This window comes from Syngnathoides biaculeatus, chromosome 19 (assembly GCF_019802595.1).
Source record: "Syngnathoides biaculeatus isolate LvHL_M chromosome 19, ASM1980259v1, whole genome shotgun sequence".
NCBI lineage: Eukaryota > Metazoa > Chordata > Actinopteri > Syngnathiformes > Syngnathidae > Syngnathoides > Syngnathoides biaculeatus.
Window position 1 is genome coordinate 13,900,480 of NC_084658.1, and position 24,829 is coordinate 13,925,308.

At 43.7% G+C, this 24,829-nt stretch overlaps 1 protein-coding gene across 4 annotated transcripts in view; it reads left to right on the plus strand.

Annotated features, from left to right (window-relative positions):
- The window catches only part of prex2 (phosphatidylinositol-3,4,5-trisphosphate-dependent Rac exchange factor 2), a 74,603-nt gene that overhangs the window by 29,062 nt on the left and 20,712 nt on the right, over nucleotides 1–24,829 (plus strand). For 2 of the 4 annotated variants that reach the window (XM_061805004.1, XM_061805005.1), the window contains exons 6-20: nucleotides 2,194–2,332; nucleotides 9,392–9,463; nucleotides 10,669–10,791; nucleotides 10,921–11,025; nucleotides 11,913–12,014; nucleotides 13,180–13,341; nucleotides 15,498–15,631; nucleotides 15,984–16,087; nucleotides 18,396–18,545; nucleotides 18,613–18,754; nucleotides 20,117–20,217; nucleotides 20,928–21,031; nucleotides 21,096–21,145; nucleotides 24,081–24,156; nucleotides 24,282–24,354. In XM_061805004.1, coding sequence (XP_061660988.1) covers nucleotides 2,195–2,332; nucleotides 9,392–9,463; nucleotides 10,669–10,791; nucleotides 10,921–11,025; nucleotides 11,913–12,014; nucleotides 13,180–13,341; nucleotides 15,498–15,631; nucleotides 15,984–16,087; nucleotides 18,396–18,545; nucleotides 18,613–18,754; nucleotides 20,117–20,217; nucleotides 20,928–21,031; nucleotides 21,096–21,145; nucleotides 24,081–24,156; nucleotides 24,282–24,354 — 1,636 coding nt within the window. In that variant the 5' untranslated portion in view covers nucleotide 2,194. Of the gene's footprint in view, nucleotides 1–2,159; nucleotides 2,333–8,647; nucleotides 8,719–9,391; nucleotides 9,464–10,668; nucleotides 10,792–10,864; nucleotides 11,026–11,912; nucleotides 12,015–13,179; nucleotides 13,342–15,497; nucleotides 15,632–15,983; nucleotides 16,088–18,395; nucleotides 18,546–18,612; nucleotides 18,755–20,116; nucleotides 20,218–20,927; nucleotides 21,032–21,095; nucleotides 21,146–24,080; nucleotides 24,157–24,281; nucleotides 24,355–24,829 lie in introns of those variants that run through there. The other 2 variants (XM_061805003.1, XM_061805006.1) reach the window with 2 other exon arrangements.

Genomic DNA, 24,829 nt, shown 5'->3' on the forward strand with positions numbered 1-24,829 from the left:
ACTATTCACATAAAAATGCTTGTTATAGCTCAACTTCATATGTGACAATTTGAAATTGGAAATTGACACTCTAGATTTGGCTGCGCGGGCCACATAAAATCATGTGGCGGGCCAGATGTGGCCCCCGGGCCTTGAGTTTGAGACCCACGGTCTAAATCTACTCAAATGATTATAAAACGAAATTATTGGTAAGTGCTTCATAATGAGTGGTTAAAAAGCAAAAGCAAAAAATGTAATCCACTGTGCAAATCGACTTCAGCATTTAAGTAATTCAGTCACATACCACTAGAGGGAGCCTGCGTACCCATTTTGTACAAAAAATTCTCTTAATGTCACATCAATAACAAATTCTTTTTGTCCCGATGTAATATGAAATATTCATATTGTTCAGAATCTGCCGTCTAACGTGCGTTTCTCATTTTTCTGTGATGTTCCGTGCCGCCGTTCGACTCCAGCACACTGATGAAATATGTAGAGTCAACCGACAGCGGTTCCTTTTGTGATTTTTTTTTTTTTTTTTTTTTTTTGCGGCAGCAGCACATTTTTCACATGCTTGCCTGCTGTGTCAACAAGAGCGCCACCTGTTTAACACCCAATTGCTGTATAGTGTGCAACGTAGCCCAAACACAACATTCCCTTCCTTCTCCCCGAACGCATGGGAATGTTTGGTTTCTTCCTCTCACACTTGAAGAGCAAGCTTTTTTTTTTAAAAAAAAAAAAGAAAAACATTATTCCAACAGTATTTTTGTTTTTGTTTGATTTGAACAGTGGTTAAGTTATTTTTTTTTCACTTTTAAGACACAAAAATGTTTTAAAAAAACTATTTCAACCCACGTAACAATGTTATTTTAAATGACTTTTTCCCGTTTGTGTATTTTTCTCCTCAAGTATTGTTGTATTTTTCACTTCTTTGTCACCTAATATTAATATTTGATCTTGTGTAAGCTTCATGTATTTGATTTAATATTTCTGTTATTTTTCAAACGCTTTTTTCAAGCATTTTACCATTTTTTATCATCTAATATTCGGATTTATTTTCTATTTTGTTGATATTTTTGTTCTCATATATCGTGCGTGCGGTGGCACGGTGGGCCACCTGGTAAAGCGTTGGCCTCACAGTTCTGAGGACCAAGGTTCGATCCCTGCCCCGCCTGTGTGGAGTTTGCACGTTGTCCCCGTGTGCCTGCGTGGGTTTTCTCCGGGCACTCCGGTTTCCTCCCACATCCCCAAAACATGCAAGATTAATTGGACACTCTAAATTGCCGCTAGGTGTGATAGTGAGTGTGGCTGTTTGTCTCCGTGTGCCCTGCGATTGGTTGGCGACCGGTTCAGGGTGTGCCCCGCCTCCTGGCCTGTTGGCAGCTGGGATAGGCTGCGGCACTCTCCCGCGACCCCTATTGAGGATAAGCGGGAAAGAAAATGGATGGACGGATGGCAGGCATTCGAGACAATTATTGCACGGCAGTTCAGATAAATGGCCCCCTCTAGCGGTAGTAAGTATCCATCGCAGCCACGACGATTAACTTGCAGTAAGAAATGCGGCCAGTAGAGGGTAACATATGCAAACATTTACCCCTTTCGTCCTATCAAACATCGGTTGTGATTGTTAATACAGCAGCAACCGTTATAATAGTCGTATTGTCGTGATATTTATGAAAAGTGTGAAGAAAATTGCTCAGTCAGTCAAACGTTTCTTCAACCGGAAGTCAAGCGATTGGACAATAACAGTACTAGTTCAGAAACAACACAAACTTGTAACACGGGTTGATTTTCACCACGATATTGATATTTTGAAAATGGGGTGTGATATACGTTCAGAGGTTATGCGTACTCATGGCATATTTTGGTCCTTTGTTCTCTGGAACTGTGGAGGTTTATTATGAAAAGCTCCACCGGACTTTAGCTCGTTGATGAATGACGGCTCGACCGCTCCAAGCGAGACAGACTCGTCACGCGCGCACACACACACACACACAAAAAAAGCTGCGTGGAAGTCACATGGGCTCACTTTAAACCGGCTTGCATCCTTCTTCCACTTTCCGTCTCGCTTCCCCACTTTAGTTTCCCCCCCCCCAAGCATAGGAAACCCTTGAAGTTGCATTCAAGTCGCTGTAGTCCTGCTTAAACTATGTTCGAGAAAGTGTTGATTTTTCTTTAATTTTTTTTTTTTTTTTTAATTGCATATCTTGACAGTATGACAGAGGAGAGCAGGAGCGAGCACAGATTCGAAAGCGGGAAGGATCTGGACAAGCAGCTCCGTCTGCGGGTGTGCGTCCTCAACGAGCTCTTGAAAACCGAGCGGGATTATGTGGGCACGCTGGAGTTCCTGTCGGTGAGTTGTTGTTGTTTGTTTGTTTGTTTTTTGGAGTGTCGAAAAGGGTCAAAAATTGTTGGCTGCAGCTCTTATGGCATACAAGTTAGTAGTAGTGCACATTGCAGGTGCTTCATTCATAAAATCGGCATGGGCAGTAGGAATAATATCAAAATAAGACTGCCAGATTTGCACTTTTGCAGTTTTTTTTTTTCCTCACCCCTGGGGGTGTGTGTAAAATTGCTCGTATAATCACAGTCTGGTGTGATAATTCCATATGTTTACTCACACATTTCGATTGTACATCCCCCCCCCCCAAGCAAAGTATCCACACTCCTCTGGATGCTAAAAAAAAAAAAGGGGGGGTGCATGGCTTTAAAAAAATGTTTGAGACAGGCCATTTTTTTTTGAGTGTTGTTTTTATCCACGGATGTTGGATATTTATTTATTATACCACACTACCATTGCCCCCCCCCTTTTTTTTTTTTACTATCTGGGCTCGATTAGTCAAACTGTCAGTCTCACACTCTCTAGGCCAACATGTTTCTATCCATCCATACATCCATCCATTTTCTTTGCCGCTTATCCTCACGAGAGTTACGCAGAGTGGTATCACAGCTGCCAACGGCCAGGAGGCGGGGTACACGCTGAACCGGTCGCCAGCCAATCGCAGGGCAAATAGAGACAGACAGCCACACCCACAACCACACCTAGGGGCAATTTAGAGTGTTAATAATTAATGTTGCATGTTTTTGGGATGTGGGAGGAAACCGGAGAAAACCCAACGCAGGCACGGGGAGAACATGCAAACTCGACACAGGCGGGGCCGGGATCGAACCGTGGTCCTCAGAAATGTGAGGCCAACTGCTCTGCCGTGCCGGCCCCACATGTTTCTAACGGAGCTCACATTTGGGGACGAGCGAGGATGGATCACAATCTGGCCTTTCTTCCAAAAGTCAAGAGAGAGCGAGAAAGACAGAGAGAGCGTTTTGCACACGAGTGTCCTCCCTCCTCCGCCTCCTCCCGTCTTTTATCTCCACGGGAATTCACTCGGGGGGGGGGGGGGGGTCGGCTGCCGCGTTACAAGGCGAGTCTGTTCTTGCCGGAAACGTACGAGTCTGACGGCGGCGGCGGCGGCGGCAATCGGGCAATCTCGAGATAAGTCAGCGTCGAGAAAAAAAGAAAGGGAGAGACAGGGGTGCGCTTGCTGCCTGTCGGATGCCCACCCTTTGCTTGTAATGAGCGCGGGAGGCGATTGGGGGGGGGGGGGGGGTTTGTTGAAGTCGGGCTGTTTACCCAGCAGAGGCCACGTGACGGCGGCCATTTTCGATCCCTGAACTCGCACATACGGAAGGCGGACGTTATGTTTGGAACTACATTTATTGAAGACGCGACCCGGCACACACGCATCACGGGTCTCGGGACTGCGTCACAAATCTTGATCTTTTACTCTATGTGACAGAAATCACAGAGGAGGACCTCTTACCGACCTGTATGCTAACATGCAAAACAAAAGGCAGTGGAATATGTTTTTTAATATCGAGGCAAACTCCATTTATTCCTTTTTTTTTTTTTTTTTTTTTTTCAAAAAGTAAAGTTCACCACGAGCATTGTTTGTTTAAAATTTGTTGACAAGGGCAAAAAGACCAAAAAATAAACAAATCCAGTATGTGGTCCCCCCCCCCCTGCCCCCCTCCCAACGTCCGGTGGTCCCTACTCGTAGGTTAAATCTTTTGTTCCGCCGCTGTGCTTGTATCTCAAAACAGTTGTCGTCTCAAATCGCGTTGAAATGAGTGGAAATGCATCAAATGCACCAAACAAATTTGTACATGTACAGCATGTGTAAAGACATATTGTAATTTTTTTTTTTTTTGATTTTTCGGGCGGGGGGGTTAACTCCTCATTGTTCCCCAGCATTTCCGAACCTCGGAGGAATTCCTCCTGCAGGAAGTGCGCTTTACAAAACCGGTTCCGCGGAGCCCGCTGGCCGCCGTCCACTCTGCGCGAACCCGCCCTGCGCGTTTTGCCTTTTACCCCTTGAGCAAGCCCCAGCTTTTTGGAGCGCAAAAAAATAGCTGCTGGAAAATCCTGTAGGTCCCGAAAAAGGTTTTTGGGAGACGGCCCGAATCAGCCTGGATGTTACATAATGATTAGAACAGGAGACGGCGGGCGCTGCTGTTTATCTACGAGTCCGAATAAATAAAAAATAATGTCAACATTGTGTTGTCGCAGCCTTTTGCCGTTTTCATGTCTTGACAGGAAAAAAATAAAGTAAAATAACATCGCGAGGAGATTTTGGGGTCGCGTTCGGGGCTCGCTTAGCTGCCGTCTTTCTTGGCTGGACTACAAAGAACATTTGGCATACGTTTATTTCGACGCACTGCGCTCCGTTTGATGCGTCTTCCGCGGTGTGCTATTAATTGTGAAGTGTTTTGTTCCAAAAGGCGTCAGTCGCTAGGCAGATTCCGTAGGCCTAAACACGTTAATAGTTGGATGGGAGGGTGATGACCCCGAGTGGATTAAAAAAAGGAAAAAAAAAACCTTCACACAGGACTTGACAGGAACACCTGAACCTGCGAAATGCGTCGCTGGGAAAAATGCTGAGTGGCGAGTAAACCACGAGCCACACTGGCTGGTTAGCAAAAGAGTTCTTGTCAAGCCCTCCGCAAAATGTCTTTTCATCCATAAATATTTGATTGCCGTAGCTCTGAGCCCCTGACACCAGTTCCAGCAATCGACACGACATTTGGTGAACAGGTTTAAGGACTCGTGCCTGAAACTGAACAGGAAGTTTTGAGTTTGGAAGCAGTCGTTTTTTTTTTTTTTTTTTTTTTTTTTCCAGCTTTGTTCCTGACTTGGAAATATTTCACGCTGCAGTTTCAGCTGCTTGGCTGAAGAATTTAGGAACGTCCAGCTCTTCCCCGTCCCTTTATATTATTTTTTTCTTTTCGGTTTTGTCTCTTAGATGGAGCGCATTTGTCGAGCAGGATTTCCTTCCTCATTCCTTCTTTCCTTTCTTCCTTCCCACCCGGCACCTCCCCATCTTTACATTGTCCCGCAACGCTTCCTGCTTTTGACGCCGGACAACGTTTAGCCACGTGATGACCGTAGAGAAAAAAAATCAAATAAAAGCCCCCAAAAAGGCAATAAAACCCAGAAATGTCATCGGCGTAAATGACTTAAGCCAGCGTGCGCGGGCGGCGTGGAGGAAAAGGTCCGTTACGTTGGAATGAAATTAAAGCCAGACATGTGAGGGAACTTCCACTAATCGTGTTATTGGATGATTGCGTTAAGATTTGTTACGCGGTGTCTGTCTCGACTGAGGGAAAAAAGACACCAGTCACGCCTCGCAACCGCAAACTGTCTAGCCAGTGGATTATTATTATTATTAGAATTTTTTTTTTTTTTTACATATTTCCATCAGCATCGGCTCAGTCGGGCGTGTGAAGCGCTACACCATCAGTGACGTGACAAGTTGTATTCTGAGTTTTCTTTAGGGTGAAAATCTTTGTCCCCCGCTTAAAAAGATGATCCCTCAGTGCATTTTTTAATTATCAATTTTTCCACAAAGATGATTTTTCTCACTTTTGAGAGTTCCCCCGTTGAGCTCACTGAATCCCAGACTGACTCCTCCCCCCCCTTTCTGCAAATATTGCTTCTAAATATGTATGTTGTCATCTCACGCCTGTATTTAAAGAAATGTTTTATTCTGATATATTCATAAATATTTTATATTCTAAAATATTTTACTTTTGTCCAATAGTTTTTTTCCGTTTAATATTCTCTTGTATGATATTGTATTTAAAAAATCATTGTAATATTTAGTTTGTTTTTAATTTAATTTAATAATAATAGTAAAATAATTAATATCCTCTTGTATGATTTTGTATTTTAAAAAATCCCCATCTAGTTTCTATTGTATTTAATGTAATAAAATCATTAATATCCTGTTGTATGATTTCGTATTTAAAAAAAATCACCATTTAGTTTATATTGTTTTAATGTAATTTAATTTTTAATTGAATTATAATAAAACCATTCATTTCAAAAATATTATGGAAAAAAGTGTTTTAAAACATTATTTCCTTATTTTTCATCTTTGTATTTTTTCCATACTTTTTTCTGACTATTTAGTATATATTTAATGACATATATTAAATAATAATTTATTTCCACGTTCCAGCCTATTTTTAAGTAGTCTCCCACTAATTCTCGCACTAATATTCACGCATATCCCCACCCCAAGCAGTTGTATATTTCCATTCAGATTTTTTTGTATATTTTTGATATTTCAGCGTAATTGTCGTAGCGCTCGTTAGATCGTGTGCGTTATGTTTTGTTCCGGCAACAAAAGGAGTGAATGAGTCACAAAAGAGGCAGCAGACGAGAAGAGCGAGGCCCATTCCTTCCCGTCCGGGCGACGGTCGACCCGGCAGACCAGTGCCGGTGAGACCTCGTCGGACCCGGCGAGACCCAACAACGTCGTTACGTGATTTGGTGGGCTGTAAGCCGCGACGCGTTTCATTGCGGGAAACTCGGCGTGTACGCAAACGATTTTTACGTGGCGCCCGTTTTTAACGTAATGCATCTATCGAACAGCATCAGTATCGGGGAAGGAATATTTGTACACAATACTGTAAGACAAATACTTAGAGGCATATATTCTTTATCATCTGCAAAAACGCCAAGACTAATATTACTGCAGGGTACTATTTCATTTAGGTGTGAAACTCTTCTTCATTTGTGTCTGTTTGCCTGTATTTTACTGCCCCCTGGTGGCTAAGGGAAACACACCAGAAGGGGTGTCACGGAGTAAAAGGGTTGCCGTTCTTTTTAATAGGGAAATATGATTTGTAGTGGTTTTTTTTTTTTGTTTTTTTTTTTAGTTTGGAACGTGGCATGAATTAATCGTACATTGCTTAGCATGCGCAGTACTTTTTATGCTAGATTTGGAGCAACTTGAATACAAAATAACACCACGGTTGTGTCCAGGCTCATTTGAAAGTCTTATCGGTCGGCGTCGGACGTGACGCGGATGGCCAACGAGTCCGGAAGAGCGTCGTAAACGCACACGGGTCTACTTGGGATTCAGGTCTGGCCCGCAACCAGACAGGCTGGATTTCTTTTTTGGGATTCCAAAAAAAAAAATAAAAAATAAATAAACAACGTTACCCTCCGGAGTTGAGCTCGGTCGAATGACGGCGTCACGGAGGAACGCCGGATGCGCTTTGCTTCGCCGATAGTAAATAAAAAGGCATTTGGCTGACCCAGTAAAAGCGCAAGACAATTAGGCAAATGAAGTGTATATTTATGGGCCGTCCTGAAAAACGGGCCGAGAGTCGCAGTGGGCCCGGGTCCATAAATCCAATGAGTCAGCTTCCCGTCTTGGACGTCTTCCAGGTCTTCACTTTTAACTAAATTAGCAGAGAAGCTTGACTGATTTTCCTCAGAAGGAGCTTCTTTTTTCCTCCCTCCAGGAATAACAGACACTCTGCACCAATAAACATAAGCGATGATGATAATCATAATAATAATAATAATAATGATAGAGAGGATTTATAGAGCAAGGATGAAGCAGTAAACCCCAATAACATTTCACATGGTTAGTTGTACCGCTCCAAAAATTAATAATCTTCTTCTTTCGGCTTGTCCCTTTAGGGGTTATCTATCTCTCTATCTATCTCTCTATCGATCTATCGATCTATCTATCTATCTATCGATCTATCTATATCTATCTATCTATCTATCTATCTATCTATCTATCTATCTATCTATCTATCTATCTATCTTCTATCTATCTATCTATCTATCTATCTATCTATCTATCTATCTATCTATCTCTATCTATCTATCTATCTATCTATCTATCTATCTATCTATCTATCTATCTATCTATCTCTCTATCTCTCTATCTCTCTATCTCCATATATTTACACTTGTGTAAAATTCAGTTTGTATTTTCTCCCCCCGATAATCATTTATATAATTTGTGCAAATGTTTGTCATGATCAGATTTTTGTCCAATATCTTCAAATTTTTTTTTAATTCCGTTTTTTTTTTTTTTTTGTACTTTGGTGTCTTTGTGACATTTTTTGTATCTTGCTGTCTTTTTGTAATAATACTGAAAATGACTTGAAATGAGATTTCTTAGCTGTATTACGGCGGTCGCTGGCAGGAAGTTTGTATATATTAGACTTGCTAATCGCATGCTAATGCCGCCGGGCGTCGGCTGCAGAATGCTAATCATCCAGTTGGACCTCAACAAAGAACCTAATTATTGAAGTAGCCCCCTTTTTTTTTTTCCCTCCCACCCCCTCAAACCCCAAATTCCAACAGTCACTGTAACAGTTTTCCTCCGAAGTCTCTGCAATCATCTGGACTTGTTTTTCTGGCCGGCGATTTTAAGCGTGAGCCCTGCGGCAACTTCTCGGACATTTAACACAGAAATACGCTAAACATGTTCCCGTCTCATCTCAGTTGTGTGCCCTCAAATTGCGATTTGTGGAATTGGAAAATTGCCACAACCGGCACAAGCGCAAAAGAACACCGTCACAGCAACAACAACAACAATGCAACCACAGACCGACCTCAAACGCCACTACAATAACGACAACCGACACACGGCGACGGCAAAACCGGCTTTCTCCAAAAGCAGGTTTTAGGTGCCATCAAGCGGGCTCCCCTCGCAGGCTCTACACCCACATTTCAAAATCGCACCGCTGCCAATGCGACGTTGGTGTCAAACTCGAGGCCCGCGTGATGTTAAGTGGCCCCCGAAGGCAAATTACGAGTATCAACTTCTGTGATTTATGTTGAAATCTGGACCAAATTGTCGCATCATAAATGATAACGATGAGATATCAAACATCAGAAGCAGTTCAAAAACCCATCACCCTTGATTTCTGATTCGCAAACAAGCTCATAAATTTCGTGTGTAAAAATGACGAGGCCAAAGATTTTCACGGTTTCATAGTCATAACAGCCCTCTGAAGGGAAATCGTAACTACAATGTGCCCCGCGACAAAAATGAGTTCGATTCCCCCTCGGCCTTAACCAACCCCCCCCCGTGTCGTCCTCTAGGTGTTCCTGCACCGACTGGACCAGTACGCCGCCACCAAAATGGACAAAAACATCACAGAAGAAACGGTGAAGGTGGGGAGACATTTTTATTGATCTATTTATTGCAACCTGTTTATGATATTTCTAAAGGCTCCTCTCTGAGATAAATAAGCATCCAGCGGATATTTACAGCACATCCTCAAGCTTTTTCCGACATATCCCGACATTTTATGGTTTGTTTGGGAACACGAACCCAAGAGTATTTAGGACGCTGGCTGGGGGGAGGTTTTTTTTTTTTTTTTTTTTTTTTTTTTAACTGACAGATGGGCTAACTCAGTCATAGATGGGACAGGGGGGTGTTAAAATGAGTGCCTAATTTATTTATTTATTTTAATATTGCATTATTTGAAATTCTAATTTGATCATTTAAGACAAGGCAATTTTACATTTATTTTTTTCAAAATATTCTGTGTCACGTTTGAATATTTGTAGAGTGCAATTTAATTACAAAAAAATGTACCAGTTGTAAAAATATTTTTTTTTCTTACAACAAATTAGCCATTTATTTTAAATGTAATAAAATTTTTCAAAAAATAATTTTTTTATACTCAGTGTCATAGTTGGGGAAGGGGGGGTGTTAAAATGAGTGCGTACATTATTTTTTTAAATATTGCATTATTTGAAATTCAGATTTGATCACTTAATACAAGGCAATTATTTCATACATTTATTTTTTCAAATTATTCTGTCACATTTGAATATTTGTACAGTCCAATTTAATTACAAAAAAATTTACCTGTTGTACAAACTGTATTTTTTTTCTTACAACAAATTATTACATTTATTTTAAATTTAATTATTTTTTATTTAAATTGAGTTAACCAACTTTTTAAGTAATTTATGTATTTTAAAATATACGTAGTGTGCAGAAATTTTCCTTGACTATTTGTTCCAATTGCATTGTTGACAATAGCACGATAAACTAGTTATTTAATGAGCTAAATGAATAAATACATTTTTAACTAGCCATTTTTTGGTGAAAATGGCTAAATTAATGCAATTCATCCTTATTTTTGGGGAGAAAAAAAAATGGAGTAAAATTTCTCCCATCAAGAGTCAGCATTTGCTCTTAATATTGCGAAAGGCTCCTCTGATCTCGCCATGGTGATGTTTGAAATTAAAAGATGAAAGGCGCTGCGTGCTCGGGTTTTACCCCCCCCCACCCCCCCCCAATTCGCCCCCTCCCTCGTGCCACCTTATTAATTCCAGACGTTTTTCCTCTCCGGACTCTTCGCCAGGTGTTGTTCTGCAACGTCGCGGCCATCCTGGCGGTGCACAGAGACTTCCTCTCCATGGTGGAGGAGCTGCTGCAGCCCGACCCGCACGCCCACCACCAAGTCGGACGCTGCTTCTTGCACTTTGTGAGCGGCGCCCGCTCCCTTTAATTTACATTCCCTACAATTAAGCTCAATATTAATGTTGGTCTTTAATCAGCCCTGTTATGTTTTTGTGTGTGTGTGTGTGTGTGTGTTTTGTGTTCCGCTCGACAGCGACGGCGCTTCCAGATTTACGACGAGTACTGCGGGAACCACGAGAAGGCTCAGCGGTTGCTGCTGGAGCTCAACAAGATCCGCAGCGTCCGCACGTGTTTGCTGGTGAGAGGGTTCCCCCGCTGACAAAAAACAAAACACAATTGCAAGGACAAAAACCAAAAAACACACATTTTTGGGTCATTCTTTCATCAAGCGTGCCCGTATTTAGTTAATATCTGGAAAGCATTCGTCCAGGCCTTTGATTTGTGGTACAAAATGATGCGGTTTTGTGAACTTTTGTTTTTGGGGGATGCGAACGCATCGCCGCACGAGGGAATATTGACGAGATATTTATAGATCCGGAAAGCCCTCATCAAGCCCTTTCATTTGAGGTATGAGTCAAAGTGGTTTGTAGCGGGGTCAAATTTTGTTTTTATTGGGGAGCCATTTTAAGTCCAAAAAAATGTTTTTCGGTCATTGTGCCTTCACATTGAAGGGTTTGTCGCAAATACATATGTGGAAAGCCCTCCCTCATCGAGTCATTAATCTGGAGATGCATCTTGATATGTTTTGTTCATAATATTTTAGTTTCAAGCAAAAGGAATTTTTTTTTTTGCTCACGCTGTCATCATATGATATCATATCATATTTTGACAAAATAATTGCAGAGGCAGAACGCTCTCGGGAAGTCCTTTCATTTGAGATACGACTCGATGTGGTTTTTTGAAAACTGATTTTTGATGATGTCACTGGGGAACTTTTGTTTTGGGGTTATTGCGTGGTCACGTGAAGACTTTGAATCGAGAGGCTCAGCTTTGGCCCAAAGTCGGACTTTGGCTCGGAAACGTCACCGGGAAGGCCCTCGCGGCTGCGCACGTTTGAGTGAGCCAGACAGCTGATGCGCGTGGGCGGACTTCCGACTTCCTGACGCGCTCCGAGGGACGTCTCGAACCCGAAAGAAGGAAACGAAACAAAAGTTTGAATCCCTCTCACATGCGCGTCTCCTGCAGAACTGCATGTTGCTGGGAGGCCGTAAAAACACCGAAGTCCCGCTGGAGGGGTACCTGCTGGCCCCCATTCAGAGGATCTGCAAGTACCCGCTGTTGCTCCGAGTGAGTCCTCTTCCAAATTGAAATTGATCAAAGCTACGTTACCTTGAATTATGATGAAGTTGAATTTTATTTATTTATTTTTAAAAAAAAAAGCTCAATAATCAAATTAAATTCTACGATTGTTGACGTTGAGTCCACTGTCAGAATTAAATAAAAAATAAAATGCATTTAAGTGAAGTGAATGAAATATGATCTAAAATAATCTACTAAAATAAACGTTTCATCAATGAAATTTAATACCATTCAAATGAATTAAAAGATGACATAAATTAAAATTTTTACAAGAACACGTATTAACATTAACCTTTTTTAAAAAAAAATAACGTGCAGTTAAATGCAATGTACAAAAAATGATCATACAAAATTATAACAGAATTACATAATAAACTATATTAATATTTTTTAAATATTCATGCCAAAATAAAATTCAATGAGACCAACTAAATGAACTACAAATAAAAGTTGAGAATAAAATGCATTTCAATTTATCAAATAATATGAAATCAAAAGTAGCAAAATTGAAACAAAAACTTTGAAGATACAAATAAATGTAATCACTGGAAATCAATAAAATTTCATGAAGTGATGAAGAAATTGAAATAAATAATTCTTTACTTCCAAAAATAATATAGTTTACTTTCTATTATAGTTACATTGAATGCAAAGGTAACATCAAATAAAATTTAACAATAAAAATCACACCAACAGAAATTTTATTCAAGATAAAATTAAAATATAAAACGGTGGAAAATGGAATGAAAAATTGTGTACAACGGGAAAATATTAGATGAAAGAAAAAGTACTAAAAATGAAATTTACCTGAAAGAAAATACATGTAATTAAACAGGAAAATGAAAAATGCATGATGGAAAATATAAGATAAAAGAGAAAGTACTCAAAATGAAATTTACCCGAATTAAACTACATGTAATTAAACAGGAAAATGAAAAATGGATGATGGAAAATATAAGATAAAAGAAAAAGTACTAAAAATAAAATTTACCCAAAATAAGCTACATGCAATTAAACAGGAAAATGGAAATCTAGCCAAAATGAATAAAAATAAAATGCATAAAATATAAATAAACGGGGGGAAGCCAACTGACCATCACTAGAATTCCCTCCACTGCTACGTTTATTATTATTATTATTATTATTTTATCAGGAGCTGCTGAAGAGGACGCCCAAGAAGCACTCAGACTACGCGCTGGTGCAGGAGGCGCTGCAGGTGATGAAGGCCGTGTGCTCCGGCATCAACGAGGCCAAGCGGCAGATGGAGAAGCTGGAGGTGCTGGAGGAGTGGCAGTCGCACATCGAGGGCTGGGAGGTACGCTTACCGGAAAAAAAAAAAAAAAAAAAAAACCCCAAAAAAATACACCCGACCGTTTCCCCCTCGGTGCTCCGTATTAATTAGAAACGCAAACTGACAGCCGCAGTCGGCCGGGACCGACCGATGCTGATCCCGCTGCCAGCATTTCGGTCGCGGTGGTCGCTTCCGTTTGACTTTTCGGGGGGCCCCTCCTTGCCTGCCACGGACGGGATCATCTTTTGCGCTAAATGGGGAAAAAAAAAAAAAAAAAAAAAAAAAAACAAAACGTAGTGTTCTGTCGTTCCCGATTCGTCATCCACTTCTCCGCTTGTTATTTCTGGCGGGTTCCAAGTCGAGGAAATGAGAAGGGAGGCGAAATGATGCTTTCAAGGTCTGCTTTTGCCTTTCTTTATGACGGAAGGAATGAAGGTGACATCAAAAATAACTCGGCAGCTGTCGGAACGCTCCGCGCGGCGCCGCTCGGTGGAATTAAAGGAAAAAAAAATAAAAAAGAAAGAAAGAAAGAAACGTGACTGCGCAATTAGCACCGGCACATTTGATGTATCGCCTCTCAAAAGTCTACACACCCCTGTTCAGATGAGGAATTCAAATTGAAGCTAGGATAACTTGTTCCAAAAAAAAATGTGGCTTTAAAAATGGTCTTCAAATGCGAAGTAAAATGAACAATCTGAGATGATGTGGATGCGCAAGTGTGCACACCCTCTTGCACCGGGGACGGAGGAGTGTACAGAATTAACCGATCACGCGCAACCTTGTGTTAAATGGAAATGGGCACACACTTATAAATAAAATAATCTTGGCGGCAGCTTGAAAGCGTTGGTCTCGCAGTTCTGAGGACCCGGGTTCGATCCCGGCCTTGCCTGTGTGGAGTTTGCATGTTGGGTGGGCACTCTGGTTTCCTCCCGCATCCCAAAAACATGCAACATTAATTGGACACTCTAAATTGTCCCTAGGTGTGATTGTGAGTGCGGCTGTTTGTCTGCGATTGGCTGGCGACCGGTTCAGGGTGTACCCCGCCTCCTGCCCGTCGACAGCTGGGATAGGCTCCGGCACTCCCCTTGAGCCTCGTGAGGACAAGCGGCAAAGAAAATGGATGGATGAACTCAATTTTATTGACGACAATAGCACGATAAACTAGTTATATAATGAGCTAAATGAATAAACGCATTTTTAATTCATCATTTTCAGTGAAAATGGCTAAATTAATGCAATTTGTGCTTATTTATGGCAAAAAAAAAAAAATAATTGGAATAGGCTCAGGGATAGGATCCGGCTCTCCCCGCAACCCTCGTGAGGATAAGCGGCAAAAGAAAATGGATGGATGGATTATATTTGTCTCTTGGTTAAAAATGTTGTCGAAAATTTTTTGACTGCAGTAACTTATTATATACATTTTACACAATTCAGAACTTTATTTTCCACGACTAAAATCTATTATAAATCTAATAATTATATAAAAATGCAATATAATTTATCTGCAGTTATATTTTTTATTTTAATTTTTTTTTGTAATTTATGATCATTTTAAATAGCTTTTTTTTCTTTTTTTTTTTTAAATTTGTGAAACATTACTCACGGTTCGCTGTTTCCAATTCATTCGAAATGACTAAAAGGCTAAACATGGCCTTGGAACTCGGACTCTGGCACGTCGATGCTAATTTGCGGTGAGCGTGCGTGCGCAAAAGGGAACGAGAGACACATTTTAAGGGAGCGTCTGGCGCTGCGGAACGACTCCGACATCTGTTTGGGCTCAATGGATGTTAAAAAGGTCCTGAAAGAGCAATAGAATGTTAACAAAATAATTAAAAAAAAAAAAAAAAAAGGTTGTATGGTGGTGGAGAGTTATTTTGGCTGCGAGGAGGGGGTGGGGGGGCAATCAAACATGGCATGTCAACCCCCCCCCCCCCCCCAAGAGAAGGCAAGGTGAGGGGAAAGACATTTTCCGTGCGCCGTATTAACACACACACACAGGATGTTATTCTATGGACGCCATTAGAAGAGGAAACGGGGTGTGTGTTTTTTTTTTGGCACCCCCGAGAGATTGGACCGGAAAGGCCGGGCTTTTGTAATCTCCTCTCCTCCCCGCGTGTGAATATTAAAAACGGTGCCGCATCCCAACGCCTCTTTTAATGTGCGCGCGCCCGCGCTGTCAGGGTTCCAACATCACCGACACGTGCACGGAGATGCTCATGCACGGCGTCCTGCTGAAGATCTCCGCCGGGAACGTGCAGGAGAGGATCTTCTTCCTGTTTGACAAGCTCCTGGTCTACTGCAAGAAGAAAAACAGGTGGCTGCGACTCTTTTGTCTCCTCGTGTTTGTGTTATTCACTCCTTGAGTCTTGCCTTTGGGGGGGGGTGAGTGATTGCGTGCGCCAACTGTTCGGCCCCCTTGTCTTAAAAAAGTTTGTGAAAGGAGGGGGTGTGTGCCAGTTCTCGTGGTTTTAAAGGTTCAACAAAGATCGCTGTAAGGGTATCGAAAAGACTTTTTTTGGAGGTGGTGGGTGGTGGGTATTTGCAGAAGAGAGGGCGGTGACTGAAAATCTGTTCTCAAAGTATACAAAAGACGGGGGTAAGAGGGGGGTGCGGCAACCCCAAATTGACTTTTTGTTGTTGTTGTTATTTACCGGATCGCCGCAAAGACGTTTGAAAAACAGCAAAGCGACGGCGGAGGCCCCTCGCTACCTGTTCAGGGGCAGAATCAACACCGAAGTGATGGAAGTGGAAAACGTGGACGACGGCACGGGTGAGTCACGCTCGTTTTTGTAATCGGGCAATTAATTTCGTTTGGATCTTTTGTGACAGCTGTGATTCATCTGGCCCTGTCTGTCTGTGCTCTTATACAAGAAAGGGCGAAGAGTAAACATTAGCTTCTCACGCTAGCGCTAAGTACTTGTTTGTTTTATTTAAAGCCCAAGTGTCATCCCTCTAAATATTCTAAAATAGATAATGTAATGAAAAATACACGTAACATGTGCACACAACTTCAATGTCTATACGAAAAAAATTAATATGAGCGGAGAGGGCGTCATCCATGCGCAATCTTCGCGTCGCCATATTGGCTGCATCTCCTGCCTGTGACATCACACCGGGACGTCCGCCAATGAAAACACGCTGCGGACCCTACTGTGGGAGATGAACACATGAACATCTCACAACCGAGTGAAGCGACCGGGGCAATATTACCCTATCGTTTCGAGCCATATTTAGATGATAAGCGGATCACGGCCAAACCACCTCCCAGCCCGATCCACCTCCGCGCGGCGTCGATAATAAACAGCGCCAACCGCCTGCGAGCGACTACGACGCCGCGGCCAAACCGCCTCCCCGTCCAAACCACTTCTGCGACAGAGATGAGCCACCATGGCCTGGCACCGTGACTAGCACAAGGCCGGCAGCGATCCAAAAGGCCTGCGGAGGCCGTCCTTCAGCGGCTGCCGCACGGAAGCCTTCCGATGCGCACATCGACACATTTAGCATCCCTGTTTATGAATTATGCCCCCTCAACTATTGTTTTTTTTTTTTTAGTAGCTATATACACACCGACCTCTCATTTGGAACCCACGAAGCTCTCGTCCTTTGCACCTGTGCAATCCATTTTTCACGACGAACCGGATCCTTTGGAAAAGTATGAAAAGCGAATCCGTCCTCCCGAGTGTTCGAGCAATATCCAGCAATGCAACGAGCCGGCATTTTGGCTACCACAAAGGAACAAAGAGCTACCTTCCCGCGCGCGACCGCCCTGTACGTCACTTCCTGCTTCTTCTCGAAAACAAATCCCTCAAGAGGATTTTTATATATAAGTAAAAATCATGTTTTGTGGTGGGCGTACGTGCATCGGCGCCAAACCGCTGCTTCCGCCGGTCCCTTGGGAACTACCAGGGGAATGCTAGACGCTAAGCTAACTTTGTCGCGCACCAGCTATGAGCCGCAGCCAGCTGGCTAGCTAGCTAGCGCAGTTAAACAAGACGTGGAGCCGCGTAACAACCAGCATTTTGCTAACAAAATACTACATTTCAGAGTAGTTTAATGCTTTCTGGCTTTTTTTTTTTTTTTTTTTTGACAGCAGGCTCGTCCGCATCTGCAAGTGTTGCTGCGGCCGCCTGCTGATCGCTTGTGTCTCTTGGCCGTGCGCAGCCTCTGATTATCGCTTTTTATTTTAGTGGAAGCTGTCATTTCCCCGCGCCTCTGCGTGCCGAGCGACGGACGCGGCGGATACTGCGTAAACACGGCAGGCAGGTGGCGGCCCGTGGGTGTCCTGCAACACCGCAGGCGGGATATCAACTTCGCATGTCCCGCAAGTGAATTACGGCTCCGGTTTCCATATAATGAAGACATTTTTGGGGGGTTCAATCGCAGGCTTACACTTGCTGCCCGAGGCTGAGAAAATGCCCTTGAGGTATTTTTCAAAGTAACGGCAGACGCATGCTGATGGTGATTGCCGTGGTTTGGTTACACACTCGGACCACACATGCGACAGCACGACCAAATAAACCGCTTTTGTTGACAAAACTCGGCCCTTTGAGCAGCTTTAACTTCCTTCCTTTGGAGGTGAATGGATCAAACACGGGAAGTTGAACCCTACCGAAATAAAAGCCAGCCGCGCTAGACCAAGAATAGACTGTAACGGTTGTTAACGGGTCACATTCGTGTAGAATCGGGTCGGTCAGTGGCTACATCTTCGCCCCCCTGCGCTTTCTTTTCAAACGGCACAAATGGATGCAGTGAAACGCACAACGCGAGTCTTTTGTTCACAAAAAGTTGGTCAATAATCGAGCATGTGAAGAAAACTGTACAAACCCAACCTAAAGTCGTTTGGTTGCTCTAAGTGGGTCAATACTGGCCGTGAGTCTGGTCAAGCCAATATGACTGGGAGCAAACAGGAAGTAGAAACCTATCAAACTAAAAGCAATGATTTTCAAAGTAAAATCCCTACATTATTTACACACTTTATTTACTTCACTTTATTCTATGTTAAACTGGGAATTCATTCTTTCTCATCGTCGTCACGGCCACTTTGGATGTCTTTCGACACCCCCCCCGCCCGCCTGCAGCCGACTACCACAGCTCGGGCAACATCGTCAACAACGGCTGGAAGATCCACAACACGGCCAAGAACAAGTGGTTCGTGTGCATGGCCAAGACGGCGGAGGAGAAGCACGAGTGGCTGGAGGCCATCATGAAGGAGCGCGAACGCCGCAAGAGTCAGTCAAGGCCTCTCTCGAGACGGAATAGCCGATACTTTTGCCAACACGCCGCGTGTCTTCGTAGGTTTGACGCTGGGCATGGAGCAGGACACGTGGCTGATGGTTTCCGAGAAGGGCGAGAAGCTCTACCAGCTCATGAGCAGGGGTCACCTCATCAAGGACCGCAAACGCAAGCTCAGCACGTTCCCAAAGTGCTTCCTGGGAAGGTGAGATTCCCAATCTCGACTTGTGTGCGCCCGTTCGGAATGCCGTGCCCTCCTTTGTCGTCGAATCAATGCCGAAGACCTTTGTCCGCAAAAATTTCATTGGTAGCGGGTCGGATGGAGCAAAGACAGGAAGTAGAAAACCTACCAAAGTAACGGCGGTCTGCGCCAGACGCTAACGCATCCGACTACTTTGTCGCCACGTGTTGTGACTGGCGCGCATTAGTTAGCGCCCGGTTTTCCGCAGGCGCGCATTCCTCCCCGCCGGCGTTCCTGCGGCAGCGTGTCTGCGAGGGGAAACGGCCGAAGCAGAGCGCGGTCGCCTTCTCGCTCCCAAACCGCCGTGCCGTGTAAACCCGGCCACAGTTATGTCCGTTGCCCCGCCGCGCGCTTTTAAAAATAACAGCGGCGTTGTTATTGTAGCGCCGCCGTTTTTACCGGCCGCCGCTGCTGACGTGAACTCTACAAAAACCCACGGAACATGCCGGAGTGCGTGTGGGAATTTGTCATGTTTGAAAAAACAAAAACATTCAAACAAGATGTCAAAATGTCGCTTTATCAAAAATACACGTGTTGTGTTTGAACATTTCACATTGCATTAGCGGTTTACTGCTTCTGCTTAGATTTTGGACGATATCTACTTCTCCTTCATTCTTTTGTTTGTAATTGTGCAACTGTTTTTGTGGACAAATTCTTTTGTTCGGATCTTCCCGGACCGCCAGTCAATCTGTACGCAATGATTGTCAAGGACGGCGCACCGACGGCAATCTTAGCTTAGCTTAGCTTAGCTCGGTGCCGTATGCTTGTAATTTGTGAACAAAACAGAGATTTTTTTTTTTTTTTTTAAGCTATCTTAACTTTCTACTTGCTTCTTTCTGTTTCCAAAGGACTGTGTATTGACCAAACTTTTGCGGACAAATGTCTTATTTGGATGTTCCAGGTCTGGTGCTTACCCCACGCCCCCTCCTGTATTTGTAAAACCAACCCATGCCAATCATCACCACTCAGTTATTTTCTTTCCCCGACTTGTGCCATTTATGTGCCTGTAGCCATGAGAACTTTTCTGCACTTTCTCTCCCATCCTAGCTCACAATTGGACATGATTGTGGTTCGCCCCCCCCCCACGTTGTGTCGCGTCAAGGCCGAGTGCTTGGGAAGCGTGCGATGTTTGTCTTGTGTGGCCAGATGAGGAACGTCAAGGATGTAATCAAAGCAGAAGGAAGCCATCACATTAGCTGCTGTGTTTGTCGTTCTGCCACTTGTCGTTTCCTCGTCCACACTTTGAATTTCAGTCCGATCCTCGTTAGATTTTTATTGTAATTTTTTTTTTAACGTGACACTGTCATGTATTTATTTTCTCTCCAGTGAGTTTGTGTCCTGGCTGATGGAAATTGGCGAGACGGGCAACCCGGAGGAGGGCGTCCACCTCGGTCAGGCCCTGCTGGAAAATGGCATCATCCACCACGGTGGGTCACCGCAGCTTCTGCCCCTCGCTCGCCTTGTTAGCCTCGCCTATGTCTTCACCCAGTGGTCTTTGTTGCCAAGTTTCTCAGACAGAACATGAACACCAGTCGCATAAGAGTCAAATATAAGTCCTTTGTTGGGAAACGATTAGGTTGGGAAGACCAGCTAACTTGCCCTGACCCTTACCCCAACCCTAACCATAATCACATTGCAGCGCAGTATGGAACCGAAGTCCCAACCTCATCGTGGTCCTTCATTCACAAAAATATGCTTAATTACAGGTCCTACGGAACAGAAACGAGAGAGAAAAGTACCAGAATCAAGTCGTTAACCTAAGCAGGCTAACAAATTGGCACATGCTAAAGTTACTAACACCCGCTGTTCATTTTTGCTCCTCTAGTTCCAGTCCGAACTCCAGCTGCAGTGTTTTTGGCCCCGTTGAAAGCCCCCGCTCGAGATGCTTTCTGTAAGGGATTATTACGAGTATTCATCTCCTCTCGCTGCATTGTTTTAGTGGCACACTTCCTGTGGGTTTAGCTCATGAAGATTAAGCGGCTCTGTAAACGCCTTTCTTCACGGTCCAAAAGAACTCTTCAGTCGCTCGGCGGCCCTTTCTTGCTTCCGTGGGAAACAAAACAACACTTTACCCCTGTCTAAAAGTTGCGTGTATATACAGTATAATAATTGGGTTTTTTTTGTTTGTTTTTTTTAGTCACGGACAAGCACCAGTTCAAACCCGAGCCCGTCTTGTACCGCTTCCGATACGACGACGGCACCTACCACCCGCGGAGCGACATGCACGACGTCATCGCCAAGGTAACCCGCCAGGCGAGCGAGGATACGCTCGGGGGAGAATCAAGTCGTGCTTTCCCTTCCTTAGGGCGTCCGCCTCTTCTGCCGGCTCCACAGCCTCTTCACTCCTGTCGTCAGGTGGGTTGGGACTCGATTGCGCGTCTCGATCTCGTCAGCGCTCAAGCAGTAGCGTTTCAAAAACTGATTACATTTTTTTTCCCCATGTATGAGTGCATCTGTGTCATAGAGCCCCCTCCCCACATTTGTGCCCGTTTTGGAATCTGTGAATGCCGCAGTTTAATTGGAGCAAGCAGCCCCCCACCCCCCTACAACTGCCCTTGCTTAATTAGGCGGAGTCGGCATTGCACCAACATTTGATGAAAACTGCGTGCTAGTTATTCACAGGTTTAGGAAATGTTTAAAAATCTGTCTCTGGCCACATTTGCACAATTTAAAAAAAAATAATTTCAGTATTTTTGGGGCATGCTGACTCCCAAACAGCAATGAAAAAACAATTTTACAGTTTTAGTTGCCGCTACTCGAGCGTGAGCGTTTTTCTGGGCTACCTGAGGGGTCCTTTGAATACTTTCTGGAAACTTCTCTGAATAGGGAGTTGCAGTCATCCACCCACAAAGAAGAAACTGCAGTGGCGCTAAATTGGGAGCGTTTCTCGTTCTAGTTGCAACTCCAGCATTTCGGACCAGCTGGAAAGTCTTTCCTGGGAGGACTAAATAAAATGTTACAGTAATCCTGCCCAGGGGACGAGGGATGGGGTGGGGGGGGGCGGGGGGGGTCATAAAAACAAACATCTTTTATCTGCATCTTAAGCCAGCTCCCCGTTAAGAAAAATCGGAATGTTTCCCTTCGCCCTTGCCCTACTCCTCAAAGCTTCACAGAAATTGTTGATTTTTCTGACACAACTGCTTACTAAATCTATGCGAGTTCAAAGCCACGTTCCGCTAGACTGCCGGTGTGACGGTCTGAGCGCTCGCGGTTCTGAAAAGTCTTGTGAATAACACGCACGCGCATATATTTTGTAAACTTCCGGCCAGTCTGAAACGTCCCCAACCATGCTTCAGCATGTGCCATTTAGTAATAACCCCGTCATTTGTTCACCCCCGTAATTTAAGTCAAATTCAAGTTTAGATCAATTAATAAAATTTGCGTGCCTGCCTCCGTCCTTTTTGTTGCCAACTCTTTCCTCCAAATGTAAATACTGTCAATTAAAAACATCACAAGAGAGTGAGTCTTGTTGCGCAACGTTTCGGCTCACGCAAGCCTTCTTCAGGCGCGTGCTCAGTTAAGTCGTCAGTTGTGCCCTTTTGGACGTCGTAAGTCAAGTGTCTCGATGTTTGTCAGTGAAAGCAAATCTTAAGGTTAGGATAAGGGTCTGGGGTTGGGGGAAGGGATAGGAAAGAAATGCGGAAAAAGGTAAGTGGATTTAGGGTAAGGTTAGGATATAACACGTGTTAGCTCCCTCCCAGTAAGCGTCTGCTACGTACCCAGAGTTCCCATGTTGGTAACCCATGCGCATTAATCATAAGGAGACTTTTCAGCACTGGGGACCGGTCCTTTGGTCTTCTCCTAGTCGTAGTCGGTACTCCAGCAGCAGCGTTTGGGACCACGTGGAGGGTCCTTTGACGTCTTGCAGAAGCGGCTAATCTATGATGGCTACGGGATTTCTTCTCTTAGTTCTAGTCGGTAGCTGAGTCGCTGCATTTTGGAGAGAGTAAGTGTAAGAGTCCCCAAAACAAACCCGCTCGCTCTCCATCAGAAAATGAACAGATTTATCGTTGGTCTTTGTCCCACTTCATGGAAATCGCTGAGGTGGTTTTATTGGAGATCCCGCCGACTAACAAACAAAATGGACTTTCTCTTTGCACGATAAAATCCAAATGACCTCCGCCTCCCCCCCTTCATCGCCATCCTCAGCCTGCTGTTTCCTCGCGGTGGACATATGGGTGCCCACCAGACCGCAGTTTGCCCCCCATTTGTCACTGGTGACAGGCTCTCCTATTCAGCGGGGGAGGGAGGGGGGCAGGGTGCCTCCTCTTGGACTCGTTTGACTCACTTTTCCCAGACACATACAGTTACATAACACAATGTTGCATTGTAGAGGAAAGCAACAAACTCCTCGTGAATGTTGGCCGGCCTGGTGCAAAGTCACAGCGGTGCCGGTGGATTTTCCCTGGGGGGGGGGGCGGTAACTTGCCCCCCACCCTTCCACCCCCAGGGAGGCCCCCGTGTTCATGGGAAAGTCACGGCTCCGTTTGTGTCTTTGGCAAAGTGAGTGTGCAACACTGAGAAACAGCAACACCACACGGAGATGAGGATTGAGGAAAGGAGGGGGACCAAACACTGCCGGGGCCCTCGCTCGCTCGCGCTGGAATGTTGTTTTCCTGTCGTCAATTGTCCAGAACGTGGACTCATTTACCACCAGTTTATTACATTATCTCTGCGTTCGTCATTTGTTAGGATTATTATTATTATTGTCATTATTGTTACGACTACTGCATTAGTCCACCTTAGTGCTGACGTTGGCCTTTCGTGTGTTGCTATAAACCAAGTTAATGAAAGCAGGAAATCATGATTACACAAAAACGCCGCATAAATGCACGCCGTTGAAAAGAACAACATCTCAAACGCAATAATAATATTGAAAACATCATTTAAATCCATTTTGGATACAGTAAAATAAACTTGCGTACAACAGCCCAGGAAAGAATGTCAGTCGGTAACTATAAAATAATAAATATTAAAATGATTTCTACATGTATGTTTTGTAGATGTGATTTCACATTACTTTTAGATGTCAGAACACGGAATTATCAAGAAAAATATGAAAGAATATTAATCTTGAATGATTTCATAAAAATATGTGGTGTAAACATTATACATTAAAAAATGTGTTCTATTTTTTATTAAAGCGGTATCAGATTTAGATAATAGACGAAAAAATTAAGACAAAAATACGGTACATCGTATGTTTCAATTGCATTTTTCATTTGTTTTAATAAGTATGAATAAAATAAAATGAACTCCTAGTAAGTTTTGATTTTCCTTCCATGCACAGGGACAAGGATTACCATTTGAGGACGTACAAATCGGTGGTGATGGCCAACAAGCTTATAGACTGGCTCATAGCGCAGGTAGGTCCTCGGAAAAAGACTCTAGTATAGCCGTATCACCCAGATATGAAAAAATAATTTGGTCACTCTGATGGCAGCAGTAGAAGGCGAGATGACAAATGAAAGGTTCTATTTATTTCTTGCAGGGCGACTGCAGAACAAGAGAGGAGGCGCTGATTTTGGGAGTGGAGCTGTGTGACAACGGATTCATGCACCACGGTGAATAAAGCGCGCCTCGTAGCTAGCGTCTGTCATCCTGCCATACAGACTAAATCAGTTGAATTTGTGTGGCAACAGTATATTAATGTACAGTCACGGGGGGAAAAAAAAAATATTTCCGTAATGGTTATAAGCCTCACCTAGTACATTTGTAAAGGAAATACGAGATATTTACAAAGAACGACGGTACACGAGAGAGTTTAACGCTAGCGCCGCGCTAACAGGGGCGGTTAAAAACATACTGGTAAAAATCACGTGAGACACAGCAGTAACACGCTAGCGCAGCGCTAACAGGGCCGGACCGGTAAAAGTCACTTCCTCGGCGCATATATTCCACCGGTCTCACTCTTCCCTTTTTACGCTCCAGTGCCCCCTTGCGGCCGTTAGAAAAAAATTAAGATGAAGCAAGTCAAACGCGCACACAGATGGTACAGTATTATGGAATCAGCTATATTTTGTTTTGTATTCTTTGGGT